The 26,534-nt window shown below is 36.3% G+C and overlaps 1 protein-coding gene across 2 annotated transcripts in view; it reads left to right on the top strand.

Annotated features, from left to right (window-relative positions):
• The window catches only part of Tmem131 (transmembrane protein 131), a 174,694-nt gene that overhangs the window by 44,290 nt on the left and 103,870 nt on the right, over window positions 1–26,534 (top strand). For both annotated transcript variants that reach the window (XM_020177767.2, XM_020177766.2), the window contains exon 2: window positions 15,217–15,278. In XM_020177767.2, coding sequence (XP_020033356.2) covers window positions 15,217–15,278 — 62 coding nt within the window. The remainder of the gene's footprint in view (window positions 1–15,216; window positions 15,279–26,534) is intronic.

Here is a 26,534-nt window from a genome sequence, read left to right as displayed (position 1 = left end):
GAACCACAGGTCAGGTAGTCACAAGAACTACACCACTCTTGGTACCACTTTTTTGTTTAGTCAGTTTTTAGTCACTGTGACAACCTGAATGACACATTTTAAAAGGAAGGATATTTGTCTGATTTTGAGACGGGGCTGCCAATGTAGATCAAGCAAGTCTGGAATTTGCTGTGTAGCCCAGGCTGTTCTCAAACTACAAATCCTCCTGCCTCTGCCTTCCAGATGCTTAGATTATAGGTGTACATCACCACACCAAGCAGTGGAAAGGACTTACTTGACTCACAGTATCAGAACCATGAACCATGCTTTGCCCCCTTCGTTGTTTTCTGGACTTGTAGTGAGTCAGAACATTATGGTAGAAGGGCATGGTAGAGCAGAGCTTCTCATCTGTTGATGGCCAAGAAGCAGAGAACAAGATATAGAGGGGCCCAGGACAAGCTATCACCCCCAATGACATACTTCCTAATATTCTGCTTTGTCGAATTAGGCCTCTCCTCTGAAAGTTTTTATCACCTCTCTCAATAATGCCATCAAATTAAAAATCTGTTAGTGTATTGATGCACCAATTAGGTCAGAGCTCTCATGATCCAATCACCTTTCAGTAATTGGACCCACCAGCTGGGCACCAAGTGTTTAACTCATGAGCCTCTTTTTTGTTAGGGAGAGGACACATCATAATCCAAACCATAACATTTAGCGTCCCAGGTTCTGGGAGTGTATGCCGCTGTGCCTGGCCTTGGCATTAGTTTTCAGGATTCATCCCTGTTATAACATATCAGAACTTAAATTATTTCTTGTTATTGTTTTGTTTGGCTGAAAAAGAATCCATTCTGTAGAATGACTCCATTTTGTTAACTATTCATTAGTTGATAGACATTGGGTTGTTACTGCTTCTTGACTAATATGAATAATGCTGCTGAGAACATTTGTGCATAAGTTTTTATATGCATGTGTATTTTCAGTTTTCATATGTACATGTATATGAGTGTTTGGTGTGTAATAAGGTATCTGTTTACCCTTTGAATAACTGTCACATTTTTTCCAAAGTTACTACTGCATCTTATCTCACCAGCAACTTACTAATTTCCAATATCTTTCTCTTATGTCCTCACTAATATTTATTATTGTCTCTGTTTTTTATTGGATGCATCCTAAGACATGTGAAATAATATCTTGTTTAGGTTTTCATAATTTATGCTTGTGTTATCCTCTGAAAGTTCTATAGTTTTAATTTTTATACTGAGATCCTTGATATATTTGTAGTTAGTTTCTGCATTTGTTGTGAGATAAAGTCTAAGTTCATTCTTTTGCATGTGGATATGTAGTTTTCCCGATACCATTTGTTGAGAAGACTGTTGTTTCCTTCTTTGAATTGTCCTGGCTTCATCAAAAATCAGTTGGGCAAATTGGGCATGTTGGTACTGTTGCTCAAGAGACTGAGGCAGGAAGATTGAGAGTTCCAGACTGGGGCTGCACAGCAGGACCCTGTTTCAAAAAAAATCAATTAACCACAAATGTAAGAGTTTATTTCCAGACTCTCAGTTCTATTCTATTTGAGCTATAGATCTATCTCTATTCCAATAGCTTACTTTTTGGCTTAGTGCAGCTTTATAGTCAAGTTTAGAAAATTGGAATGAGTGAGTTCTCCATATAAGAAGAACATAATTCTTTTTCAAGATGACTGGCTGATTTTGATTTTTCATATGAATTTTAGGATGAGGTTGTTAATTTGCAAAAAAAGTTCAGATTTTGACAGGATTACATTTTGAAGATCAGTTTGGGAAGTGTTGCCATTTCAACATGAAGTATTTCTGTCTGTGAACTCTGAATGCCTGTCCATGTATTTAGGTCTTCAGTTTCTTTCAGTGGTGTTTTTGTAGTTTAAAGTATAGAAGTCTTGCAATTGTTCAGGGTTTGTAATATTTTGTACATATTTCTAGATGTGGTTTGCTTATATTTTGTTGAGGATTTTTATATCTGTATTCATAAGGGATAGTGATCTGTAGTTTCCTTTCTTCTGATGACTTCCTATGATTTTGGTATTAGGATATTAATAGCTTCACAGAAAAAATTGGAATGTCTTTCCTCTTCTGTTAGTTTTTGGATGTTTGTGGAAGATTGGTATCAGTTGTCCTTTAGTGTTTGTTAGAATTCATCAATGAAGCCATCTTTTCCTGTGCTATTCTTTGTGAGTAGCTTTTTTTTGGCCACCCTGGAGTTTGAACTCAAGGCCATGATTTTCCTGGCAGGTACTCTACCACTTGAGCCATGCCCCCAGTCCTTTTTGTTTTAGTTATTTTTCTGCATAGGGTCTTGAGTTTTGGCCTGGGACAAGCCTTCTATTTATTCTTCCCACTTAGAGGGAATGACAGGTGCATGCCATCATGCTCAGTTTATTGGTTAAGTTGGTCACTAACTTTTTGCCTGGACTGGCCTGGAACCTCAAGCCTCCTAATCATTGTCTCCTGATCAGCTGAAATTGCAGATGTGAACCACTGCACCTGGCCCTATTCAAATTTTCTTCCTCCTCCTTTTTCTTTCCTATTTTTCTGAGACTCCCAGAGTGCTAATGTGATCTTGATGTCCTATAATCCCTGAGGCCCTATTCATTTTGTTTTCCTGTTCCTCAGAGTAGATAATCTTAACCTATTTTCAGTTATTTCTTCCACTTATAAAAATATGCCATTGAGCCCCTGTGATGAACATTTTATTTTAGTTATATTGTGCTTTTTTATGTCTAGAATTTCTATTTCCTTTTTCTAATTTCTCTTTATTGTCTATTCTAGTTGGTGAGACATCATTTTTATATGTTTTCTTTGGCTTTTTGCACATGATTTTCTTTACTTCTTTGAACATACTTAATATTAAAATCTTTAGTAAATCCTGTCCTCAGGGATAGTTCTTGTGGATGTATTTTTTCCCCCTGTTTATGGACCATGCTTTCTTGTTTCTTTTCTTTTTATTCTCCATTAACTTGTAGGGATTTATTTTAAATAACCTACAGTTGATGAAAAAGAAATTCATAATAAAAATAGAAGATAATTGAGGAAAGCCCATGTGGGAAATGGACTCTGTACACACATTAAACTAACAGTGCCTTTAAAACTAATGATTACAGCAAACAATGTCTTCACATTAAAACTCTGCTTTTCATGTTTTTTCCCCCATTTTTAATACAATTAGAAAAAAATAAAAGCCTTCATCTTGGTTATTTTTCCTTGGGCTCATTTTCTTCTAAATCCTCCCCAGCCAAAGTCCCTGCAAGTCATGCACACTGGGCCACTAGTGGGCCGGGTCCTCAAGGTCTGACGCGAAAATTCAATCATGAAGTTAACTGAGGCTCGAGAGAGCGTTGACCTAGAGTTCATTATCTCTATTTATTTTACCAAAATGAGCATTAAAAAAGACTGGCAAAACATGGACTTGTAATGTGAAGCTCAGAGCAGTAACAAATAGCAAACTGTTAATAAAGAATAGAGAAATAAAAAAAAAAGTTTTTCTTCTAAATCAACCTATGGAACTTTTATGCAATAAAATCTTTCAAGTGAAAAGCTGAGGTTTAAAAAGAAACAGATGGGTGTCTTAAAGGGTGTGAAGATTGTTCAGAACAAAAAATGATGGGAAAATGACTTCAATCACTGATTATTTTATCATCCTTAGACTCACTTATCCTGTATCCCTCTTCAGCCCCAATCCACACCAACTTTAAGATCAAGAAAAGGCTAAAATATTTGAAATTAGTTAAAAAGAAATAAAAATTCACATTTAAAAAGGAACAGTCAAGTCAGGAAACTGTTTTTGTTTCTTCACATTTCTTACACTGTTTCATTGAGAAGGAGAGATTTCCATTTCAGTTATGGTACTTTTCTGTTAGGTTCTTTGTAATAATTACTATCTGTTAATATTGTCCATGTAGTGAGACAATATTGCCATATTTTTAGTTCTTTCAACATGGTTAAACCATGTTTATTGTTCTGTGACTATATTTAATACAGCTGATTTAAATTGTTTATTAATTTTAATATCTGGACTTTCTTGGGCAGTTTCTTTTGAATACTTGTTTTTGTACTTGTTTTTTGCGTGTCTCAAGTTTTTTGCTGAAAACTGGATAGCTAATATATTGTGTAGCAACTCTAGAAATCAGATTTTCTACTTTTGTAGGGTTTGTTGGTTGTTGTTGTTGTTTTTTGTTTGTTTAGTGATTGTTTTTTCTGAATTAGTCTGAATTATTTGTAGTGCATGGCCACTGTAGTACCTGCTTGGTTAGCTTCATGGTCATCTAATAATTGAGCAGTGATTTCCTCAAAAACCTGAACTAGTAATTCTCCTAGCCTTTGCTGAGAGGTGTATGAGTTTGTATATGTGTGTGTGTTGTGTGTGGCTGTGAGTGTGTACACCTTCAACACTCAGCCAGGCAGTTGATAACTTTGCCTTAGCCTTCCCCTCTTGTTCACACATAGCCTCAGAGTCAGCCAGGTGTTGGGACCTTACAGTTCTCTCAGGTATTTCCTGAGCACACAAGTAGCCCTGTTCGTGAACATGACCTTTTAAATAGGCAGAAAGTTGGGAGAAGTTCTTAAAGCCCCTTTAGGTATCTCATTTGGCTGATTTTTTGACCCAGTTGTCTCTACCATTACTGGCTATTGACAAGTTTTTTAGTTTTTTACTTTCGAATGGGGTGACTACTCAGGAGTGGAGATCTGGAAGTTCAAGTCTAGCTCAGGCATTTTGCTAGTTCTGGAGTTCCCATCCCAATCAATAGAACTGGGCCTAGTATTTTATGCCTGTTACTCCTATGCGGGAGACATAAATAGCCTCAACAAAAATGGGAGCCCCTATTAGAAAAATAACTAAAGCAAAAAAAGGTGGAACGGGGCTCAAGTGGTGACATACCTGCCTAGGAAGCATGAGACCCTGAGTTCAAATCTCAGTACTGCTTCTCCTGCCCGCCCCCCCCCAACCAAAAAAATATTTTTGACTTTTACGTTCCCAGGGTCAAGGGTTTTCACAACGGGGAAAGGCATCTTTCCAGGTGGGGGCTCACAGGAAATTGACATACAGAACAAATAAAGACAGTTATCCGGAAATGAAGCTTTAAAGGATTGCCAGCCCTGTGCTGCCTCCTTTGGTGACTATCACGATGGTTTTCTCTGTGTTGGTAGCGGTTGCTTATAGAGCTGTTGCAGTGCAAGACACAGAAGAGAATGGGAACATATCAAGTGAAATGCCACAATCTCATTGTTTTTGTCAAGACTCAACTTTTTAAAAATGAGTTAATACTCCATGAGTTGCTATAAGCTCTTGGTTAATTTCCAGAGTTCTTAGATGGTTCGTTCTGATTCTTTAACTACTTTTCTTACTCTTTCTTATGGAGGAGAGAATTTTCAAAGGTCCTTGACATTTACATAAACAGTAGTCTCTTGTGCCCCTCCTCAACTCCTGCTTTCCTACACTCTTGTTTTCTTCAAGCTATTATTCTCTATTCTTGCTAACCTAAAATTGTATTTCATAAGCTTAAAAAAATTAAACTTATTTGAAACTACTCTTTAAAAAGCATTTTTAAGGTGAACTATTGAGCAGGGAGAAATGATTGTCAGGATTTATTATTAGCTATCTGGATGGTGCCTTTTCTTTTTCTTGCAGTACTGGGGAGTGAACCCAGGGTCTTCAGCATGCTGGTCAACAGCCTCAAGGGTGCTCTGCCACCCCACATCCTCAGACAGTGATTATTATTGTTTTTTTTTAGTGGTCCTGTGGATCAAACCCAGGGCCTTGCACATGGTAGGCAAGTGCTCTACTACTGAACTACATCTCTAGCCAAGATATTGGTAAGTTTGATAAGTAGGTATATTTTATTTTTGCCATTCTGATATTGTGATTTTGATTTACATTTCCCTTATGATAGTGATCTTTTCATGTGTTTATTTGCCATTTGAATATCCTTTTCAGTGAAATGCTTATTTTTCTTTTGCTTATTTTGTATTTGAGTTCTTTATATAATCTAGCTCTAGTCCTTTGTTGTGTATTTGGTTTGCAGATATTTTATACCTTTTTATAGTTTGTCTTGTCATACTTTTATGAAGATCATTTGGAGGGCCACAGTTTTTGATGTTGATACGCAATGTATCAGTTTTATCTTTTGAAGATTGTGCTTTTGGTGTCATTTCTAGGAACTTTGCCTATTGTTGGATCTTGAAGATTTTCTCCTGTGTTCCTTTCTTAAAAGTGTTGTATTTTTACATTTAACACTTAGGTCAGTGATCCATTTTAAGATAATTTTGTATAAGATACGAGGATTGGGTTTATGGTTTGTTTTTTTGTGTGTGGATTTATAATTGCTCCTGTGTTATTTGTCATTGAATTATTCTTGCAGCTTTTTTTCAGACTCAATGGAGGACTTATTTATTTGGGTCTGGGTACTCAGAATAGGTTCTCTATCTGTCCAAGTGGTTCATGTGTTTGTTTGGCATTGTCACATTGCTTTGATTACTGTAACCTATAGTAGGACACAATAGCCTATAGCAGTTCTTCCTGCTTTACTCTTAATTTTGAAGATTATATTAGCAAGTGTATGGTTTGTGTATTTCCATCAAATTTTTTCAGTGAACTTTCTACAAAAAAAGTTCTACAAAAAATATTTTCTACAAAAATCTATCCTAGGAGTTTCATGGGATTTGCATTAAACCCACGATTCAATTTAGAAAGAACTGACATCTTTACATTTTGAGTATTTTAACCTGTGAATATGCTATACCTTCCCATTTATTTAGGTTGTCTTTGATTTCTTTCATCAGTATTTTGTATATTTCAGTATATATACACATATATATGCATATAGATCTTGTATATGCTCTCTTAGATTTGCACTTAGATATTTAATTTTATTTGGGGCGATTTTTCACATATTCGCTGTTAATGTATAAAAATATGACTCAGTTTTGGGTTTTTGTTCTTGTATTTTATAATTTTGCTAAATTTACTTCTTCTAAAAGTAATTCTCCTTTTTTTACTGTTTCTCTCACTCCCTTTATTCTTCTTGGGATATTTTGGCATAGGCAATTATATAGTCTGCAAATAGGGACAATCTTGTTTCTTTTAAAATATATCTATCGTTTGTTTCTTTTTCTTGCCGTATTACAGTGGCTAGAACTTCTGGTAGCATGTTGAATAAGAGAGGTGAGAGCCACATCCTTGCCATGTTGCCAGTCTCAGGGCCTTCACATTCAGTCTTTAACCAGTAAGTAAGATACTACTTACGGCGGAGGTTGGGGCAGTCCTCCTTTTCACCTCTCACCTGTCTTGTTGACAGTTTTTTATTATGAATTGAGTGGGCTTTGTCAAGTATATTTTCTGTCAGTGTATATGATCATGTAACTTCTTCTTTGGTTAATTATGAATTACAGTGTTCAATTTTTAAATTTTGAACCAGTCTTGCATACCCTGAATAAAAACCACTTGGTTGTGATGTGTAATTTTTATGGACTACTAGCTTCAATGTAATATTTTGTTGGAAATTGGTTGTATAAATTAAGTAGCTGTTCTGTAGGTTTTTAAAGTAATATATATGTGCCAGGCATGGTAGCACATGCCTGCAATCCCAACTACTTGTGAGGCAGATATTTGGAAGGATAATAGTTTGAAGTCAGTCCAGGAAAAAGTTAGTAAGAACCCATCTCAACCAATAAGCCAAGTATGGCTCAAGTGGCAAAGCACCTGCCTAGCAAGTACCAGGCCTTGAGTTCAAACCCCAGTACCACCAATAAATAATAAGTAAATAAAATAAGGTAGCATATGTAATATGGAATTTACCATTTGTAACTGTTTTTAAACATGTAAGTCAGTAACATTAATTATGTTCACAATGTTGTATGACTACTGCCATTATCTATTTCTAAAAAAAATGTTTGCATTACCCTGAAGACTCAATAACCATTAAGCAGTAACTCTCCACTTCCCTACCTCAGCCCCCAGAAACCTCTAACCTACTTTTTGCCTCCACAGATTTCATACAGGCAGACAGTACCTTTTGTGTCTAACTTATTTCCCTTAGCATAATGTTTTCAAGGTCTATCCATGTTTCAGCATGTATCAGAACTTCATTCTTTCTATGATTAAACAATTTTTCATTATTATATGTTGGGGTTTGTTGATCCATTCATCCATGATGGACACTTGGACGTTTATATTACATTTAGAAATTTTGGGTACTATTTAAAACTTTATTTTAATAGGCAGTGAACTTGTTTAGGTTTATCACATAGGTCCTGAGCTGCAGTTGTGGGCTGCAGTAATTTTCTGAGCCATAGCAGTGTTATTTTGATCCACTTGTTTTATATGGTGCTACTATTGCCCCTACTGGTTCCAACTCATGGGAGTGGTGGGATTCAGTGATGTAGTGATTTTCTGGTGCTTAAGTTACTAAGAATAGTTGATAGCTCTCAGATTCATTTTATATGTTATAACTTAAGTTTATTGATCTTTCTATGTGAATTAAACATTTTAAGATAAAATGAAAATTAAATTATGTTATTTCATCTTTAGCTATAAAAATATTTTGAAAATCTTTTTTTAAAGACAGGGTCTTGCTTTAAATGTGGCAAGTAGATAAATTAAAATATTCTGTTGTCTTCCAGATAATAAAAATTTTTGAGGAAATAAACAAAGATTTGATCACAAAACACCTTTGCAACCTGAAGGGACTCATACAAACGTAGTCCAGACTGAGTAAACATTTTGTTACTGAATCTTGTTGAAACAACAAGGTACTTGAGCAAGTACAAGTGTAAAAGAGTTATTGATGTCATGACAATGAGGAATTCTCTCTTAATGTCGTTATTTCAACCAATCTTGTCTTCCATTTTTCTTACCTTCCACTTTTCCAACTTTGTGCTAGGCACAGATTTAATAAGCAAATCAGAAATTATTAGAGATTGTGGTAAAAGTTAAGGTACAGCACATGATGGAGGAAAATAGGGCTGCTTGGAGCGCTCAGGGAGGGCCTCACTGTGAATGGCATCAAGGCTGAGACTTGATGTTGGAGAAGAGCATTGCAGGCAAGGTGGATCGTTGACATAGGAGTTGGGAGCCCTCCTGAAGCTTGCCTGTGTGGCCCTCTCTTTATGGTTTTTGTTTAGAATTTAACTAGCCCAGCCTCTTCCTTTTAAGAGACAAGAGACCATGAAGGTTAGAAAGTAAAAACTTCTAGAGATAATCTAGGTTCCTGATGCCTGGCATTCCCCAACCCACCATCACCAACAACATGGCTTATATTTCTATTATTTATAACATTTATTGTTTTCATGAGTTATTTCTAAAATGTATTCTAAAGGCAGATTGTATAGTTGTCAGTTGAAATATCACCAAAAACTAATTAGAATAAAGATTTACTTTTAGTGTATAAATGTCATTCTTTACTAAATGAAATAAAGGAAGTAAACAAACTCAGCTTCTGAGTTTCTTTGCAAAATTGAGTCATTAAGCAACTGACACACCAGGACTTTTACACTCAGATGTGATGGTGATGTGGGTGAGTATGAAGATCTTAAAGTAGAGTTTAGTAAGCCCAACTTTACAAGAGTAAATACGAATGGAAATATAAGTTCATCTGTCCTTATGGACTCCTTTCCTCACTTGTCAGAAGTATACGCCTAATTTTAAAAATTAGGTTGCTCGAAGGCCCTGTTAGTCATGAGGGTCAATGTCAAATTTACACTGGAAGCCAGATTCAGAAAGACAAATGTCACATGTTTTCTCATGTAGAAAATAGATTTAAAAGAAAAACATACAAAAATACAAACATAATCATATAGAACATGTTTGCAATATACACATATAGAACATGTTTGCAATAGTAGCACTGTTTGAGGAGACTTGGGAGAAGGAGAGGAAAAGAGAATGATAGAGTGAATAATAGTGAAATGTATTGCATCTGTGTAGGAAGAAGGCATGACAAAATGCACTGAGAGCTGTTAAATAATAGGGAGTAGGGGGGAAAAGGTAAGAAAATGTAATAGAGGAGATTAATCTGATAAAAATACAATATATTAACAGGTGAAATACCATGGCAAGGCTCCTTTAAACAATGAAAATACACTTAAATAATGAAGCAGAGGAATGTAAAGCAGGTTCCATTAGGGTGTGAATACTCATGGGAGAGGAGGGGAATGGATCAGTTAAAGGAGGGTGAATATGTTTGAAATACTTTATATAATTGTATGAAGATAGAACAATGAAATCTTAGTCATTTTAAGTAGAGGAGAAGGGGATGAAGGAGAATGATGGTGAGGATGAACCCAACGAAGATACATTGTAAGCATATGTGTCTCAGTGAAGCCCTCTGTACAACTAATATATGCTAACATACAAAATTTTTTTAAAAATTTGCATTGAAAGTAGTGATAGGTTTAGAACCATAGATTATACACTTGAGAGACTGAAGTAGAAGGATTATGAGTTTGATGCCAACCCAGGCAATATAGTGAGATCCCATCCAAGACAAAAACAAAAGGCCAGACATGGTAGCTTACAACTGTAATCCCAATACTCAGGAGGCTAAGACAAGAGGATAGAGGGTTTAAGGCCAGCCTGAGCCACATAGCAAGATCTTGTCTCAAAATAAACAAACAAAAATCTCAAGAAGTGTAGATTCTGCCAGGCACAATGGCTTATGTCTCTAACCCCAGGAGGCAGGCATCAGGAGGATTTCAGTTAGCGGCCAGCTGGGACAAAAACTTGGTGAGACCCCATTTTAACATATAAACTTGGCTTGGTATTTCTGTACTTCCTACTATGCAGGAGGCATAGATAGGTAAGAGGATTGGAGTCCCAGGCTGGCCCCAGGCCCAAACACAAGGCACTATCCAAAAAATAACTAAAGCAAAAATGGCTGAGGGTGTGGCTCAAGTGATAAAGCTCCTGCCTAGCAAGTGCAGGGTCCTGAGTTCAAACGCCAGTACCACACACAAAAAATAGATTCTAGGGTCTCTTTGCTGAAATTCATAGTTCACTTCTACCCACCTTCTCGTTGAACTTAATCTCATTGTGCCATTTGTTTATTGAGACAGGGTCTGACCATGTAGCCCTGCCTGGCTGGCTTCAATTCTCAATCCTCCTGCCTCAGCCGTCCAAGTGCTAGGAGGACAACATCTCTTGTGCCTTTTTTATCTTAATCTTAAAAATGGCATCAATACTGGCTAGTGGTAGTTTGAAGTTTGATAACACTAATCAATAATTATTATTTGCTATTTTTATTTCTGTTACATCTGGTTACTGCTTGAACTTTAGACCATTGAGAAGGTTTTAAGAGTATAATATTAGGGGTAATATTTTTGGGAGAGGAAAGAGATGTGGAGATACGGAAACTTGCCTTGTTTTAAAGCTATTTTTGATCACTTAAAACCACATATTCTAGTCTGTTTCATGTTAGAGTTGAATCCTATTTATTTCTTTATCTTTTAAGGAAAGCTGATGACATATATCACCGTATTGTTCATTTAGAACTTTAAAATAGTTTCTGCTATTTTTTTCAACTGATAGAATTCATGTCTTTTTTGAAAAGCTCCTAATTAAAAATATACTATACCTAAATTATTATTGCTGTCTTGTATCTTTAATTAAGTTCTCATCAGTTAAATAAAAGTTTGATGTAGTTGGATGATGGGAACTCGTATGTTGATCATTACATCATAACTAATAGCAGTGTATTTCCAGTTCTTACTAGTGTCCTCTATAAACTACACGGAAAGCATCTAAGTAGCTCCTTTTTGTCTTTTACATTGTGAGCACCTAGCTGTTCAATTAAGTTTTGCTAGTTCATGTGTTCTTATTTCAATAAATTTGTTGTTAATAGGGTCTAAAATGTTTTCTGGATTTCAGAGGTGAAATTTCAGCTTGTGTTAAAAGATAGGGAAAAGGGTGAGGAGTGGAAAGAATGAACTTTTTCTTTCTTTCTTTCTTTTTTTTTTTTTTTGCAGTACTGGGGCTTGAACTCAGGGCCTACATCTTGACCCAGTCCACCAGCCCTTTTTGTGTTAGGTATTTTCGAGATAGTGTCTTGCAGAACTATTTGCCAGGACTGGCTTCAAACTGTGATCCTCCTGATATCTGCCTCCTAAGTAGCTAGGATTATAGGTGTGAGCCACTGGCACACAGCCACAGTTCTTTTTTCTGAAGGGCTTATTACTTTATTTAGACACATTTTTAGACATTCCTTAAGTACTCAATGTCAATAATTCTTTTGGGACAATTAGTTCCAATTTTAGTTTTGAAATTTCATTACCAGCTAGGACTATAGATAAAGTAACTAAAAAATGCCATTTGCATTAATGAGAACAAATGCCAGGCTTATACCCGAGCAAAAAGATGGGACTTCATTCATGTATTTGGTGTATACTGGATGTTCTCTATGTGCTAACGACTAGTAGGGGTAAAATAGGTGACACAATTAGCTAGTCCCTTATTCTGCTGCTGCTTTTTTTGTTTGTTTTTGTTCTGTTTTATTTTGTTTTTTGAGGCATGGTCTCACTGTGTAGCCCATGCTAGCTTAGAGCCCGTGGATCCTCCTGTTTCAGCCTCCTGATTGTCCCTCTGCTTCTTAACTTTCAGTTTTAATCATATTAGAAAAGCCAGTACACAGGATTGGCTTCTTTCTTGAATCCCCCAAAACCAGCAAATAGGAGTCAGTGAATTCCATATTAAGCCAATGGCATATCATTGCTTTATGTTTTTTTAAATAAACTTTATATTTTAGAACAACTTTAGATTTACAAAAAAAAATACAAAGATGTGCTCATATACACCCCTGATTAGTTTTATACACTTTTTATAATTAATGAACCAATATCGAGGTGTACATTATGAAGAAAATTCTGTATTTCATTCAGATTTCATTAGTTTTAAGCTAATGTTCTTTTTCTTTTTCAGGATCCCACATGTATTTTGTAGTTATGTCTCTTTAGGCTTGTCTTATTGTGATAGTTTCTCAAACTTTCTCTGTTTTATATCACCAGGAATTTTGTAGAATGCCCTGTAATTGGAATTTGTGTAATGTTTTCCTCATAATTACACTGGGGTTAGGTGTTTGGGGGAGGAAGAAGAGGTACTTCACCATTTTTATTACTAAGGGTACATACTGTCAACATGACTTTTCATAGTTAATATTGACCTTGATTTTCTAGTTGAGGTAACATCAGGCTCTCCACTGTAAATTTGCTCTCTTCTTCTTCCTTTCTGTACTCTATTCTTTGGAAGGAAGTCACTAAGTGTATCCTACGTTTAAGGAATGAGTAGTTACCTTCCTAATAGCAGTTTCTTCTTATTATTTTTTGGCAGCATGGGGTTTGAACTCAGGGCCACATGCTTGCTAGGCAGGTGCTCTTGCTGCTTGAGCCACTTTGCCAGCTCCTGATAGCAGAGTTTATACATACATTATTTGGAGTTCTGTGCAGATTTGTCTCTTCTCCCCAATTTATTTAGTTACTTTCTTTTGTCAGTATAGACAGGCTAATGAATGTTTATTCTGTATTTTGAGTTTAAATTCAACAGTACTTCATTTTGTTGCTCAAAGTGTTTTAGCTTTGGTCATTTGAGTGTTCTTTCTATTGAGTCTTACTTCCCTTTACATATCCCTACCAATGTACATATTTTTGATAGTTTTTTGTTTTGGTTTGGTTTTAGTGCTTTCTTTCTGGCATTATCAGATGTTCCAATCTCATTATGTGTATTTCTTGCCCTAGTCCTAGAATCAGCCATTTGTCTAGGAAGCGCTGGTTTCTTTCATTGAAGAATAATCTTCAAACCCAAGAGCTGGGTGATAGGTGTGCTCATTATAACTGGAGTGTCTGCTTCTAGGTCTTTGTAGGTGACAGAGCAAGGATGTATGTATATTAACCCATATATATACACGTACATAAATATTCCTATGTATAACAAACTGTACATTTTGCCAAACATGAATTCATAGTGATGTCATCAAGTCTAATCCATTACAACATGAATCATTCTAGCCTCCTCCTCTTGCTTCTCTGTGAGCTCTTATTCCAACAGTGAGAAATCTGATTCCCACTATCCACTATCTATGTATTTGGCTGTTCAGTTCCAGTGTACATGTAAATTGGCAGCAGAATTGTTAACCGAAACCTGCATGGGAAAGTACAGTTCATATGTACAGTTTCTTTTGGCTTTAGTTTTAAGTCTCTATACATTTCCAGGGTTACATAGGTCAGCACTCTCTTCTTTCTTCCTCAGTGAGGTTGATTCATACATTTATAATATAGCATGAATAAGTGGTTATGAATAAAGGAATTTCCTGCAGATTTATACGTGGACATAAGGTTTCAAATCGGTTCGGTAAAGACTAGGAGCATGATTGCCGAATCGTATGACTCACCTATATTGGCTTTTACTGGTATTAGTTTGCATTGTTTTTGTTCTTGGAACAGAATAACCTCCTTTTTGCATTTTCCTCACCACTGCCCTATCAAGTTCCTTTTAACTGTTGATCTCAGGCCATATCATCTCCACAAAAGAACAGAAGACACAGAATTACAGCTGACCATCTTTTTTAGGGAAATATAGTCTCCTAGTGATCTTCTCCATGTGCTTATGATTTTTTCAATTACTCTATCAGTGAAAATAATTAGCTACTTCTAGTTGAAGTTGACTATTTTGTGCTTTCACATAGTACAACAGGAATGGATATTTTCAAGGTGACTTTTACAGCTAGATTACTGAAATTTCTTTGTTATGTTATATTAAACTAATATTAAATATTATGTTGTATATAATGTTATATTTAAAGCATTTCAAGGTTGCCAAAATTCTGAGATATTAATCTTATTTTCCTCTTTAATCATCCTCATCAAACAAACAGTGTTTTATTTGTTTGTTTGTTTGTATTTTGGTGCTAGGGATTGAACCCAAGACTTCACACGTGCTAATCATGTGCTTTGTCAATGAGTTAGATCCTCTAGCAAGCAGTGTAATTTATTTGTGTGTGTGTGTGTGTGTGTTTTGAGACAGGGTCTTACCAGACTGGTCTTGAACTCACGATCCTCCTGCCTCAGTCTCCTGAGTGTTGGGACTACAAATGTGCACCACTATGCCTGACTGCAGTGTATTTTAAAATATAAAATTATATTTATTAATGTTAAGGTAAAATATTTTATCAAAATAAAATTTGTGTTTCTGTCAGTGATAGTCTGTTTTCTTTCCTCACAGCATTCATTCAGTCAGAGAACATAATAGAAGTTCTGCGTTTTGATGATGGAGGGCTGCTACAGGTAATTTTCTTTTTAAGTTGAAGATTCATATTTCACTGATAAGCTTTGAATAATATTTGGTGGTTATTTATTTGTCATTTGCTTACTTATTTTTGATGGTACTAGGGTTTGAACTCAAGGTCTTGCACTGGCGAAGCAGGCACTCTTTTGCTTGAGCCATGCCCCAGCTCGTGATTATTATTTTATTTCAAATGGAACTGGTTTCTCTGAAATACATTTATGAGCTCTACTTGCAAATAGGTCAGTAGAGTCATTAGTGATATGTAGACTACCTTAGCTATATGAATTACCTTTTAGATTAAACATTTTCTCTTAAGAGTGAACTCATTATAGTATTAGACAAATCACTAGTCTGTGCAAGTGTGTGTGCGCCTGTGGTTCTGAGGGTATAGAGGTCAGGTCAGAGCAGGAGCAGTGGAATCTGGTATGTTCTCCGAATAGGGAGCCAGTGAGCATAACACTGTATTCACATATTGAACTTCACAATATTTACCTGGAAGAGAATTTCTCTAGAGTATTGAGTTATATAGATTTCATCTGTATCATTCTTTGACTTCCATCCTTAGCTACATCTTGCTATACATCCCAGGCTGGCTTCAAACTCATAATTCTCCTGCCTCCAGTGCCAAGTGCTAGTATTACAGGCCTGTGCCACCATGCCCTGCTCAACCCTCTGGTTTTTATGGCTAGGTGTTTTCTTCTTTCTTCTACACATTTATCGTTTAGCATAGTTGTCATTACCTACTTCCATTCTAATTTTAACAGTTGGTTTTCAAATACCATGCTGTCTGGTAGCATTACTGATAATATTTCATTTGTTTTATATTCAGAAGAAACCAACGTTTATGTTAAGAAAGTGTCCAAGATCTCGTGACTTAGTGGAGTGGGACTAACATCGGAATCTGTGTCTTCTCATTCCAAGTGTTACTGTCTCCGTTACGTGGTCCTGCCTGTGGTGTATTTTTCACTGATTTACAACAAAATGACAATTCTGAAAAGACATTTCCTGTAGTTTATAATAAAAGTCAAGAAAGTAAAAATTAAAGTTGGATCAAGATAATAGAGAAAATAGTTCTACTAAAGACCTGAAATGAGATTTCTGTTTGCATTTTATCATAAGTTTAGGTTTAGATTTCATTTTATAAACTAAGCCCAGAGTAGAAAAAAAAAAAAAAACTGATGAATTTTAAGACGACTTTTTATCTGATAATGAAGCTAGTATGTTTTCTGGATAATAAACTTCTAAATTTTTTAATAAATTTATCATCATATCTTTATATTAGAGATCCTAAGAAACACAGCAGCCACTGCTTGCATGATCTTGAAGAAAGTCTCTGCATAGCTTTTATATTTAAAACTAAATAAAAACTGAAAATAGCAGCATGAAGAACATATAGAATGAATGTTTTAACTCTTTTTAGGTGATTTTAGGATCTTGAGGGCAAGCATATCAGGACTATATTTTTGGAAAATTCCTTGAGTATACTTGTTCTTTATTGATTCAGGGAATAGGATAACTCGGTTGCAGTTGGTAATCCATTTTTGAAAATTCTGAAGCATAATTTCCACTTTTGCTGAGGAAGACTACCAGTACATATCTAGAGGGACTTGGCTGTGGGAAGAGCTTCTGTAGTGGGGTATGATTTGCTTATATGTAGGTCTGCTCAAAAGACCTCAGAATTCTGTGGCAAAGGTAGTTTTACATTGGAAAAGTGTTCAGGGCAGGAAGTATCAGTTGGTTATTTCAGCCACAACAAGACCTCACTAAAACTGTCCTGTGTCTAGTGCATTATATACCTCTAAAGATGCTGACTATAAGGCCCTTTTTAAAATAGGGATATATATAAATTATTTCAGTGTTGAAGAATGCTTCCCAGGAACAAGGGCTTTGATTTTGAATATAATGTTATTCTTCTGAGCATAATTTGTGACTAGGTTTGACTATTTCTTAAACAGCTCCTTGCTTCTTGTGGTATGATTAGTACATAAGAATGCACATACATGTAGCATTCTGTGGCAGAATATATTTCAGTTTTTCTAAGCAAGGCAGGGAGAGGGTCAAAGCAACAACTTTATTTTACATTATTTAAAAAGTGAATTTTGCCTAGGGATATTCCTTCCCAGATCTGGAATTCATGTTATCTTTGTGAGACTTGGCTCATAGTAATTTTTTTAAAATCATCAAGATCACTTGATAGTAAGCTAGTAAAAATTATCAAACTCATTAAAAAATCAGCTGGAATTTTCTTTTTCTTATTTTTAAAGATAAGAAAAATAAGCCTCACAGAAGTTAAATAATTTGTTTAGCATTCAATTGCTACAGCAGAAATTGAACATTTAGTAACCCCCCACCATGTCTAGTTTCAGAACTCTTTCCATGACATGAAACATACACAGTTCTCTCAAATGCATCTCATAGGTTGCCATTTGTTTTGTTAGGATTCAAAATCCTAATCCCCTTAGTCCATGATTTCTGTACTTGGTGCTTTGGCCATTGTCACTCCTGGTTGACAAGGCTACTAAGATTTGGTTTGTGGAATGTATAAAAATCAAATGAGGGCTGCTGGGGTGGCTCAAAGTGATGGAGTGCCTGCCAGGCAAGCATGAAGCGCTGAGTTCAAACCCCCGTACCACAAAACAACAAAAAGATTCCTAAGATGGACAGGAATCCAAGAAATCTGTATTTCAACAAAAGGAATCTACCTTTTTAAGGCTTACAATGGTAGGATGCCCTGGTCACGTATATTAACCATTTCTCTATCTTAGCTAATCAGAATAGGTCCTTCCTAACCTGTTCCTTTTACAGTTTATAAAATGGAATAACACAAGGTACCCATTCATTTGTAAGCCTTACTGTCTTTACAAACATTAGTCTGTTTTCTGATCTAACTTTCTTATAAACAAAGATAAAGCATAAGAGAAAAGTTTAGCTAACTCTGTATTTTTGTCATTATTTTACCAGAATAATAAATGGAATTTAAGATGTTAGAAGATGAGCGTTCATGAGTGGAGATCACATACAGTTTTGTCTCTTAAAACTTATAACTATAGGAAACCATATTTCGTAATGGAATTCTAACCATTTAAGCTAGGAACCTTATATTGAGTCTTCTCACAAAGACTGTAAGAGAGGTCTAAAAATTTGATTAGTTTATTATTGCTTTTTAAACGTTTATTATGAGATACAGGTCATATGTAGGAACATAAAATATGAGGTTTTCCATTTGGTTTTATTTGTTTTTTGCACCACAAATAAAAGTACCATCTAGCTTAAATACTAAAGATAAGCTAGTACCTTCAGAAGCTCTCTGTGAGTCACTAGCCCTGAAAGTTAGTCATTGCTCCAAATCTCATGGTAATTTCCTTTCCCTATAGTCATACCATCTGAGCATATATCTCTGAATACTATGGTTTCTCCTATAGTGTGAATTTCATACATTTTGTACTTTGGGGGAGGGGGCTTCTTTTTTTCCATATTATGTTTCTAAGATTCTCTGTTCTGGAGCATTCTCTTTTCATTGCAGAATAGTGGTGAATTGTATGGGTATGTCTAATTTATATATCATTTCTGCTGCTTATGGGCACTTTGGTTGCTTCTGGGTTTTTTTTTGTTGTTGTTTTTTATTTATTCATTTATTTGGTGGCTCTGGGGTTTGAACTCAAGGCCTCACACATCCTAGACAGGTACTCTTTCGCTTGAGCCACTCACCAGCCCTTTTTTGTGATGGATTCTGCCCCTCTCCCCCAATAGGGTCGCAGGAACTATTTGCCTGGGGCTAGCTTTGAACTACAGTCCTGATCTCTGCTCCTGAGTGACTAGGATCACAGGCCTGAGCCACTGGTGCCCTTGCTTCTAGTTTTTGACTGCTATGATAATGGTTAGTCTCTTGCTCTCTCTTGGTGAAGATGCATGTATTTCTCATGGAGTAAGATGTGGTTGCTGCTATGTGCTTTAGTAGGTAATGCTGTATAGTTTCCCAGAGTGGTATTGGTTCCAGTGTACAGTCCTGTCATCAGGAGTTCCTCTATTAATACTTTAAAGTGTTGTTGTTTCTCACACATGTATTTCCTCTCTCTCTCTCTCTCTTTCTCTCTCTCTCTCTGTATGTGTGTGTGTATTAATGTTATTGTTGTTTTATAGGAGTTCTTTGTAAATTTTGGATGCAAGCCCTTTATTAGAACCTTGACCTTCAGCCAGTCACAAAAATTAATTCTATTGCATTAGAAATACCTTCTCTAACTTAGTGGATTGCTCTCCCCTAGCCCCCCAACCCCTGCCATTTTCTTGGGTGGGGGACATATCAGGAATTAAACTCAGGGCCTTTCACATGCTAGGTGATCATTCTACCACTGAGCTGCATTCCCAGTCCTGGATTGCCCTTTTGACTTTTGTAATAGTGACTTCCATGAACAGAAATTCTTTATTTTTGTGAAGTTCATTCTGTTAGTCTTTTTATTATGTCTGATACATTTTGTATCTTGTTAAAAGTTTTCCCATCCCCAGATTGTAAAGCTTTACTTCAGTATGATCTAAAATTTATAATTTTGTTGTTTCACCTTTCACAATTACAGCTACTGTTCTAACTGGAAATAGTTTTTGTTGGTGTGAGGTCAAGTTTTATTTTTTTTCATATTCATTTGTTTCAGCATCTTTTATTGAACATTCCCCAACGTTTAGTGACAACTTATCATCATAATTCAAATATCTATGCATGTGTAAATCTGTTTCTGGGCTCTGTTTTATATTTCTTGGGTTTATTTATCTATCGTAATCCCAGTACCACACTGACTTAATAACTGTAGTTTTTAAAGTTTTTTTGTATTTGGTAGAACCAGGTCTGGTGGGAATGTATAAAGTTCAAAGGTCCTGCCAATCAGATGGTAAAATCTCATTGTTTTCTAGGGATTTCTTTACTATTTTTCTTGTTTGTTTTTGTCAGTACTGGGGTTTGAACTCAAGGTCTGTGCTTGTTATGCAAGTGCTCTGCTATCTGAGCTGTGCCTGCAGCCCTTTTGCTTTTTAGGTTTTTTTTTTTAGATGAGATCTTGAATTTTTGCCTGGTCTGGCCTGAATTGTGGTCCACCTATCTGTGACCCTCCATGTAGCTGGGACCAAAGCTACTCACCACCACACCCAGCTTATTGGTTGAGATGGAGGGTTTTGCTAACATTTTTTCTTAGGCTGGTCTCAGGCTGTGATCCTCCTGGTCTCTACCTCCTGAGTAAGTGGCATTACGGCATCAGCCACTGAGTCTGTCCTTCTTTACTGTTTTTGTGGTTTTGTTTGTTTGTTTTTAAACAGACAAAGTTTTTGTGGTAGTCAAATCCAGGGAGAAGAACATATGAAGATCCTCTGCTCAGGTCCTTTTTTCTTTTGTCTTGTCTACCAGACATCCCAGTCAGAAAATGTTGCAAACATGATTCTAAGTGGAGATAATACCTGAGGTAGATACAGTTTTTAAGAATTAACTCCTTGGGCTGGGCACATAACTCAGTGGTAGAGCGAATGTTTGCCTAGTAAGCAATTCCCAGCACAGGAAGCAAAAAAAAAAAAAAATTAATGTCTTAAAAGTGGAGTAGATCACCCAGGGGTTATAGAGAAACAGGATCAGAGGGGTGGACACACAGGAGCCCGAGCATGCATAGGACCCAGGCAGGGTGAGGATTCCCTGAGGAGGGAAGGGGAAGAAGGGTAGGGCAGAGAGTTTTTACTGCCACCTTTTTCATAAAATTATTGACCATTTATTTTTCTTGAGTGAATTTTCTATCCTTGTTTTTTGCTTTCATTTTATTTTTTTCATTTTTGCCTTTTCTTTTTATTGTTGAGTTTAAAAATATTCACATATCGGATCTTTTCATTGTATAGTTATTAATATTTTAATCATTTCCTTGCTTTTATCCTTTTTTTGACATTTGCTCATTTTTAAAGAGATGAGTTTATTTCACTTAGTCTTATTAAAGATGTGTTTAATCTTTTCTATCTTGTTTTTTTTCTTTAATTTTTTTTTATTCAGATGTGCATACAATGTTTGGGTCATTCCCCCCCCCCCCCCCCCCCCCCGCCTCCTTCCTTACCCCCCCTTACCCCTTGCTACCCGGCAGACTATTTTGCCCTTATCTCTGATTTTGTTGAAGAGAGAGTATAAGCAATAATAGGAAGGAACAAGGGTTTTTGCTAGTTGAGATAAGGATAGCTATACAGGGAGTTGACTCGCATTGATTTCCTGTGCATGTGTGTTACCTTCTAGGTCAATTCTTCTTGAACTAACCTTTTCTCTAATTCCTGGTCCCCTTCTTCTATTTGCCTCTAGTTGCTTTAAACTATCTGCTTTAGTTTCTCTTTATTGAGGGCAACAAATGCTATCTAGTTTTTTAGGTGTCTTACCTATCCTCACCCTTCCCTTGTGTGCTCTCGCTTTATCATGTGATCAAAGTCCAATCCCCTTGTTGTGTTTGCCCTTGATCTAATGTCTGCGTATGAGGGAGAACATATGATTTTTGGTCTTTTGGGCTAGGCTAACCTCACTCAGAATGATGTTCTCCAATTCCATCCATTAACCAGCTAATGATAACATTTCGTTCTTCTTCATAGCTGCATAAAATTCCATTGTGTATAAATACCATATTTGCTTAATCCATTCGTCAGTGGTGGGGCATCTTGGCTGTTTCCATAACTTGGCTATTGTGAATAGTGCTGCAGTAAACATGGGTGTGCAGGTGCCTCTGGAGTAAACCTGTGTCACATTCTTTTGGGTATATCCCCAAGAATGGTATTGCTGGATCATATGGTAGATCAATGTTTAGCTTTTTAAGTAGCCTCCAAATTTTTTTCCAGAGTGGTTGTACTAGTTTGCATTCCCACCAGCAGTGTATGAGGGTTCCTTTGTCCCCCGCATCCTCGCCAATACCTGTTGTTATTGGTGTTGCTAATGATGGCTATTCTGACAGGGGTGAGGTGGAATCTTAGTGTGGTTTTAACTTGCATTTCCTTTATTGCTAGAGATGGTGAGCATTTTTTCATTTGTTTTTTGGCCATTTGAATTTCTTCTTTTGAGAAAGTTCTCTTTAGTTCACTTGCCCATTCTTTATTGGTTCGTTAATTGTTTTTGTTTTTTGTTCTGTTGTTTTTTTTCCCTCTCAGACTAGTGCCTCAATTTTCAGGTATACTTTTTCTTTTTTGTAGTACTGGGATTTGAACTCAGGGCTTTGTGCTTGCTGGTCAGGTGCTTTTCCACTTGAGCTATACCTCCAGCCCTTTTTGCTCTGGTAATTTTGGAGATGAGGTCTTGCTTTTTGTCTAGGCCCACCTGGACCACAATCTTCCTATGTTAAGTTTCCTGCCATAGCTGGGATGACAGGCACATGCCACTGTGCCCAGCGTTTTTTCCATTGAGAAGGGGTGTCTTGAATTTTTTTGCCTGGGCTGGCCTGGGACCTCAATCCTCTGGATCTCAGCCTCCCGCATAACTTGGGATGACAGGTGCATGCCACTGCACCCAGCTATTTATTGGTTGAGATGGAGTCTCCTGAACTTCTTGACCATGCTGACCTCGAACCACAATCCTCCCAGGTATCTAAAATTACAGCTGTGAGCCAGTGGTACCTTATTTAAGATATGCTTTTAAGATAGTGTTTAAGCTTTTATTTTTTGAATTACTTCAGAAACAAAATTGTGCATAATGTAATCTTCCCCTTTCTGTCAACACTTTGGGCATAGTATTGGTGTTCTGAGATTTTAATTTTTGTTCATTATAGCTAATTGTTTATTTTTCTGTTACACGGTGTCATTTAAATGTCAAAAGTGACATTTATTTCATTTTTCTAGTTCATTTGCATTGAGTATCTACTTATTTTTCATAAGCTTCTTCACTTGTGAGTCTTTATCATGAGTAATTTCATTGACCAGATTCTCTTTATGATTTTTTTTTCCCCTTACAGAAAGTTCCATGGTGATAGACTTCCTGCATTCACATTCTGTTATCTTTATATAGGAGCCACAGCTTCTTATGTTCTAGAATTCTTTGGTCACCCTTTATTAATATATGAATGACATACAATGTACATATTCAAATTGTACAACTGCAAAGGTTGACCCACTTAAACATTGTGAAGCCATCACTACCATCAAGATAAAGAACATATCTGCCACCCTCAAAAGTCTGCTTGTATCCCTTCATAATCCTCTCACCCTCACTCTTCATCTCCAAGCAACCATTGATCAACTTTCTGTCACAGTTAGTTTACACTTTTATTTTAAAATAGAATCATCCAGAATGAACTTTTTTTGAGGGTCTGGGTTCTATCAACATAATTATTTTCAGATTCATTGACACTGTTGTGTATATGAATTTATCTTTTTTCACTGCCGAGAATTATTTCATTTTATGGATGTGCATCATTTCACCCATTAGTGGAAATTTGGGTTGTTCTGCTATTGGGCTATCACAAATAACGATGTTCTGAACATTCATGTATGTCTTTGTGTGAATATATACTTTTGTTTCTCTTGGGCCAATATGTAGAGTAGGGAGCCCAGGTTATATGAAGGTGTATTTTAATTTTTAAAGAAATTTCTGAGCTTTTTCTAAAGTTACGGTTCTATTTTACATTCTCAGCAGCAGCAACATACCAGAGTTCCAATTCCTCTATATCCTTGCCAACCCTTGGCATGATCAGCTCTTTCACTTTTGGACATTTTAGTAGAAGTGTAGTATCCTGCAGTTTTAGTTCATTCTCCCTGAATAATTGGTACTGAGCATTTTTCATGTGCTTAGTTAGCATTTGCATAATTGACTATTGTAAAATATTAGATTGTTTATTATTATTCAAGGTTTTTGTGGCTTTTTTCTTTTTGTAGAGTCAGGATACAAATTCTTCATCAGATAATACGATTTGCACATATTTACTCTTAGTGTATGTTTTGCCCTTTCATTATTATAGCATCTTGGTGAACAAACATTTTTAAGTTGGATAATGTCTAGTCTATTATTTTTTCTGGCTAGTATTTTTTTTTAAAGGAAAAAGCTTTAATTTTATTTCTGTGCACATTTCTAGTAAGTGGGGAAGATGCAAAGAGGGAAGATACATAAATTATAATTCTAACATCCTACTATTTTTTTTCTTTATTGTTGTGCTGTGTGGGGGTACATTGTGACATTTACAAAGGTTCTTACAGTGTATCAAATATATTGTACTTGAATTCACCCCCTCCCCCAATTCCTGGAATAGTGATAACAGGTATCATTTTTGCATTTACATGCATGTGTATACATTTTTTGCAACATATTCATCCTTCAGCCCTCTTTTCCCAACAGACAGTTCCCCATAAACTGGTACCACCCCCCCATCAGGTTTTTGTTGTTTGTGAAATTTTTATTTATTTCAGAGTTGCAAATATAACCTGTTTTGCTGCTGAATCTTTAGAATTATTAGTTTTTGCACTTAGAACTATGATTTATCTGAAATTAATTTGAATACATGGTGTGAAGTAAGGATAAAGTCTTAATTTTTCTATTGGTTTGTCTGATTGTTCTGGTACCATTTGTTGAAAAGACATGCCTTTCCTTACTGAATGGCATTGGTACCTTAATTGAAAATCAAGTAATTGTTTATGTGTCTTTCTATTTCTAGACTTTCACCAGTTCCACTGATCTCTTTCTCTCTTTATGCTAGTATCACACTGTCTTGATTACTGTAACATTGTAAAAACTGTGATAAAATAATGTGACATCAAAATTAGCATTTTTTGCCAGGTGCTGGTGACTCAAGCCTGTAATCCTAGCTACTCAGGAGGCAGAGATCAGGAGGATAAAAGTTTGAAGCCAACCCCAAGCTAATAGTTTGTGAGATCCCATCTCCAAAATAACCAGAGCAAAATGGACTGGAGGTGTGGCTCAAATGGTATAGAGTGCCTGCTTTGCAAGTGCAAAGCCCTGAGTTCAAATCCTTGTCCCATGCCCCCCAATAAAGTCTTTTTACCATTTTCTTTTGGTGCCCCTGGAATTAGAACTCAGGGCCTCACACTTGGTAGGCAGGTGCTCTACCACTTAAGATACTTTGCCAGCCCTTCCTTTCCTGTGTTGAGTATTTTCAAGAGAAGGTCTCTCAAACTATTTGCCTGGACTGGCTTCAAATCTTGATCCTCCTGATCTCTGCCTCCTGAGTAGCTAGGATTATAGGCATGAGCCACTGGCTCGTGACCGTTTTTACCAAATAAATGTACAGTTCAGCACTAAGTTGATTGACATTATTTGCAACCATCATATCTTCCAAAACTGAAACTCTATCTATTAAACAATAATTCCCATTGCTTTATCCCTCAGCCCCTGGTTATTGTGATTCTACTTTCTACCTGTCAATTTGACTATCCTGAATACCCCATGTAAATGTAGTCATGGAATTTGCCTTTTTATGACTGGCTGACTTCACCTAGGATACTGTAGAGTTAGTCTTAAAGGTCCATCCATTGGTGTAGTTTAGATCATTTTTCTTCCTTTTTTAAGGCTGAATAATTCCCTAGTATGTATAAACCACATTTTGTTGGTTCATTCATCTGTCAGTGGACACTGTGGTCATTTCATCCTTTCACTTTTGTGAATAATGCTGCTGTGAACGGGGATTCATATAATATCTGTTTGAGCCCATTTTCAGTTTTTTGGAGTATATACCAAGAAGTGAGGTTGCTGAATCATGTAGTAATTCTGTGTTTAATTTTTTGCAGAACTGCTAAACTGTTTTTCACAGTGGCTGTTTTATATCCTCACTAGCAATGTGCAGGTGTTCCAGTTTTTTTACATCCTTGCTCTCCAACTTTATTTTCTGATTCCCTTCCCCTCCTCTCAAAGACAGCTAGATAAACCTGCGGTTTCTTGAACATACTGGGCCTTTACATGTGCTTTTTTCCTCTACCACCATCCATGATCCTTCCACACCACTTTTTCTATCCTTCAGATTTTAGTGTAAATGTTAGCTCTTCACATAGGTTTTCCTCATGACACATTTAAATATGTCACCCATTTATTCCCTTGCTCAGTACCTTTCCAATGTCCTTGTAATCCTTTCTCAGTGTATAAATACATATTTATTTAGCATTTAAATGATTGTCACCCTCCCATCCCCACAGCACCTAGAGCTCCATGACACAGAGCCATTTGACACCAGCACCTAGCACGCAGTTGATAGATGAGCAGTGAGAGGCACACGTAGCCTCACACAGAGGGGTTGTAAAGGGTACTATCCTTGCAGGATTAGTACCAG

Source organism: Castor canadensis, chromosome 12, assembly GCF_047511655.1.
Source record: "Castor canadensis chromosome 12, mCasCan1.hap1v2, whole genome shotgun sequence".
Lineage (NCBI taxonomy): Eukaryota > Metazoa > Chordata > Mammalia > Rodentia > Castoridae > Castor > Castor canadensis.
This window is presented reverse-complemented; position numbering and strand designations above follow the sequence as displayed.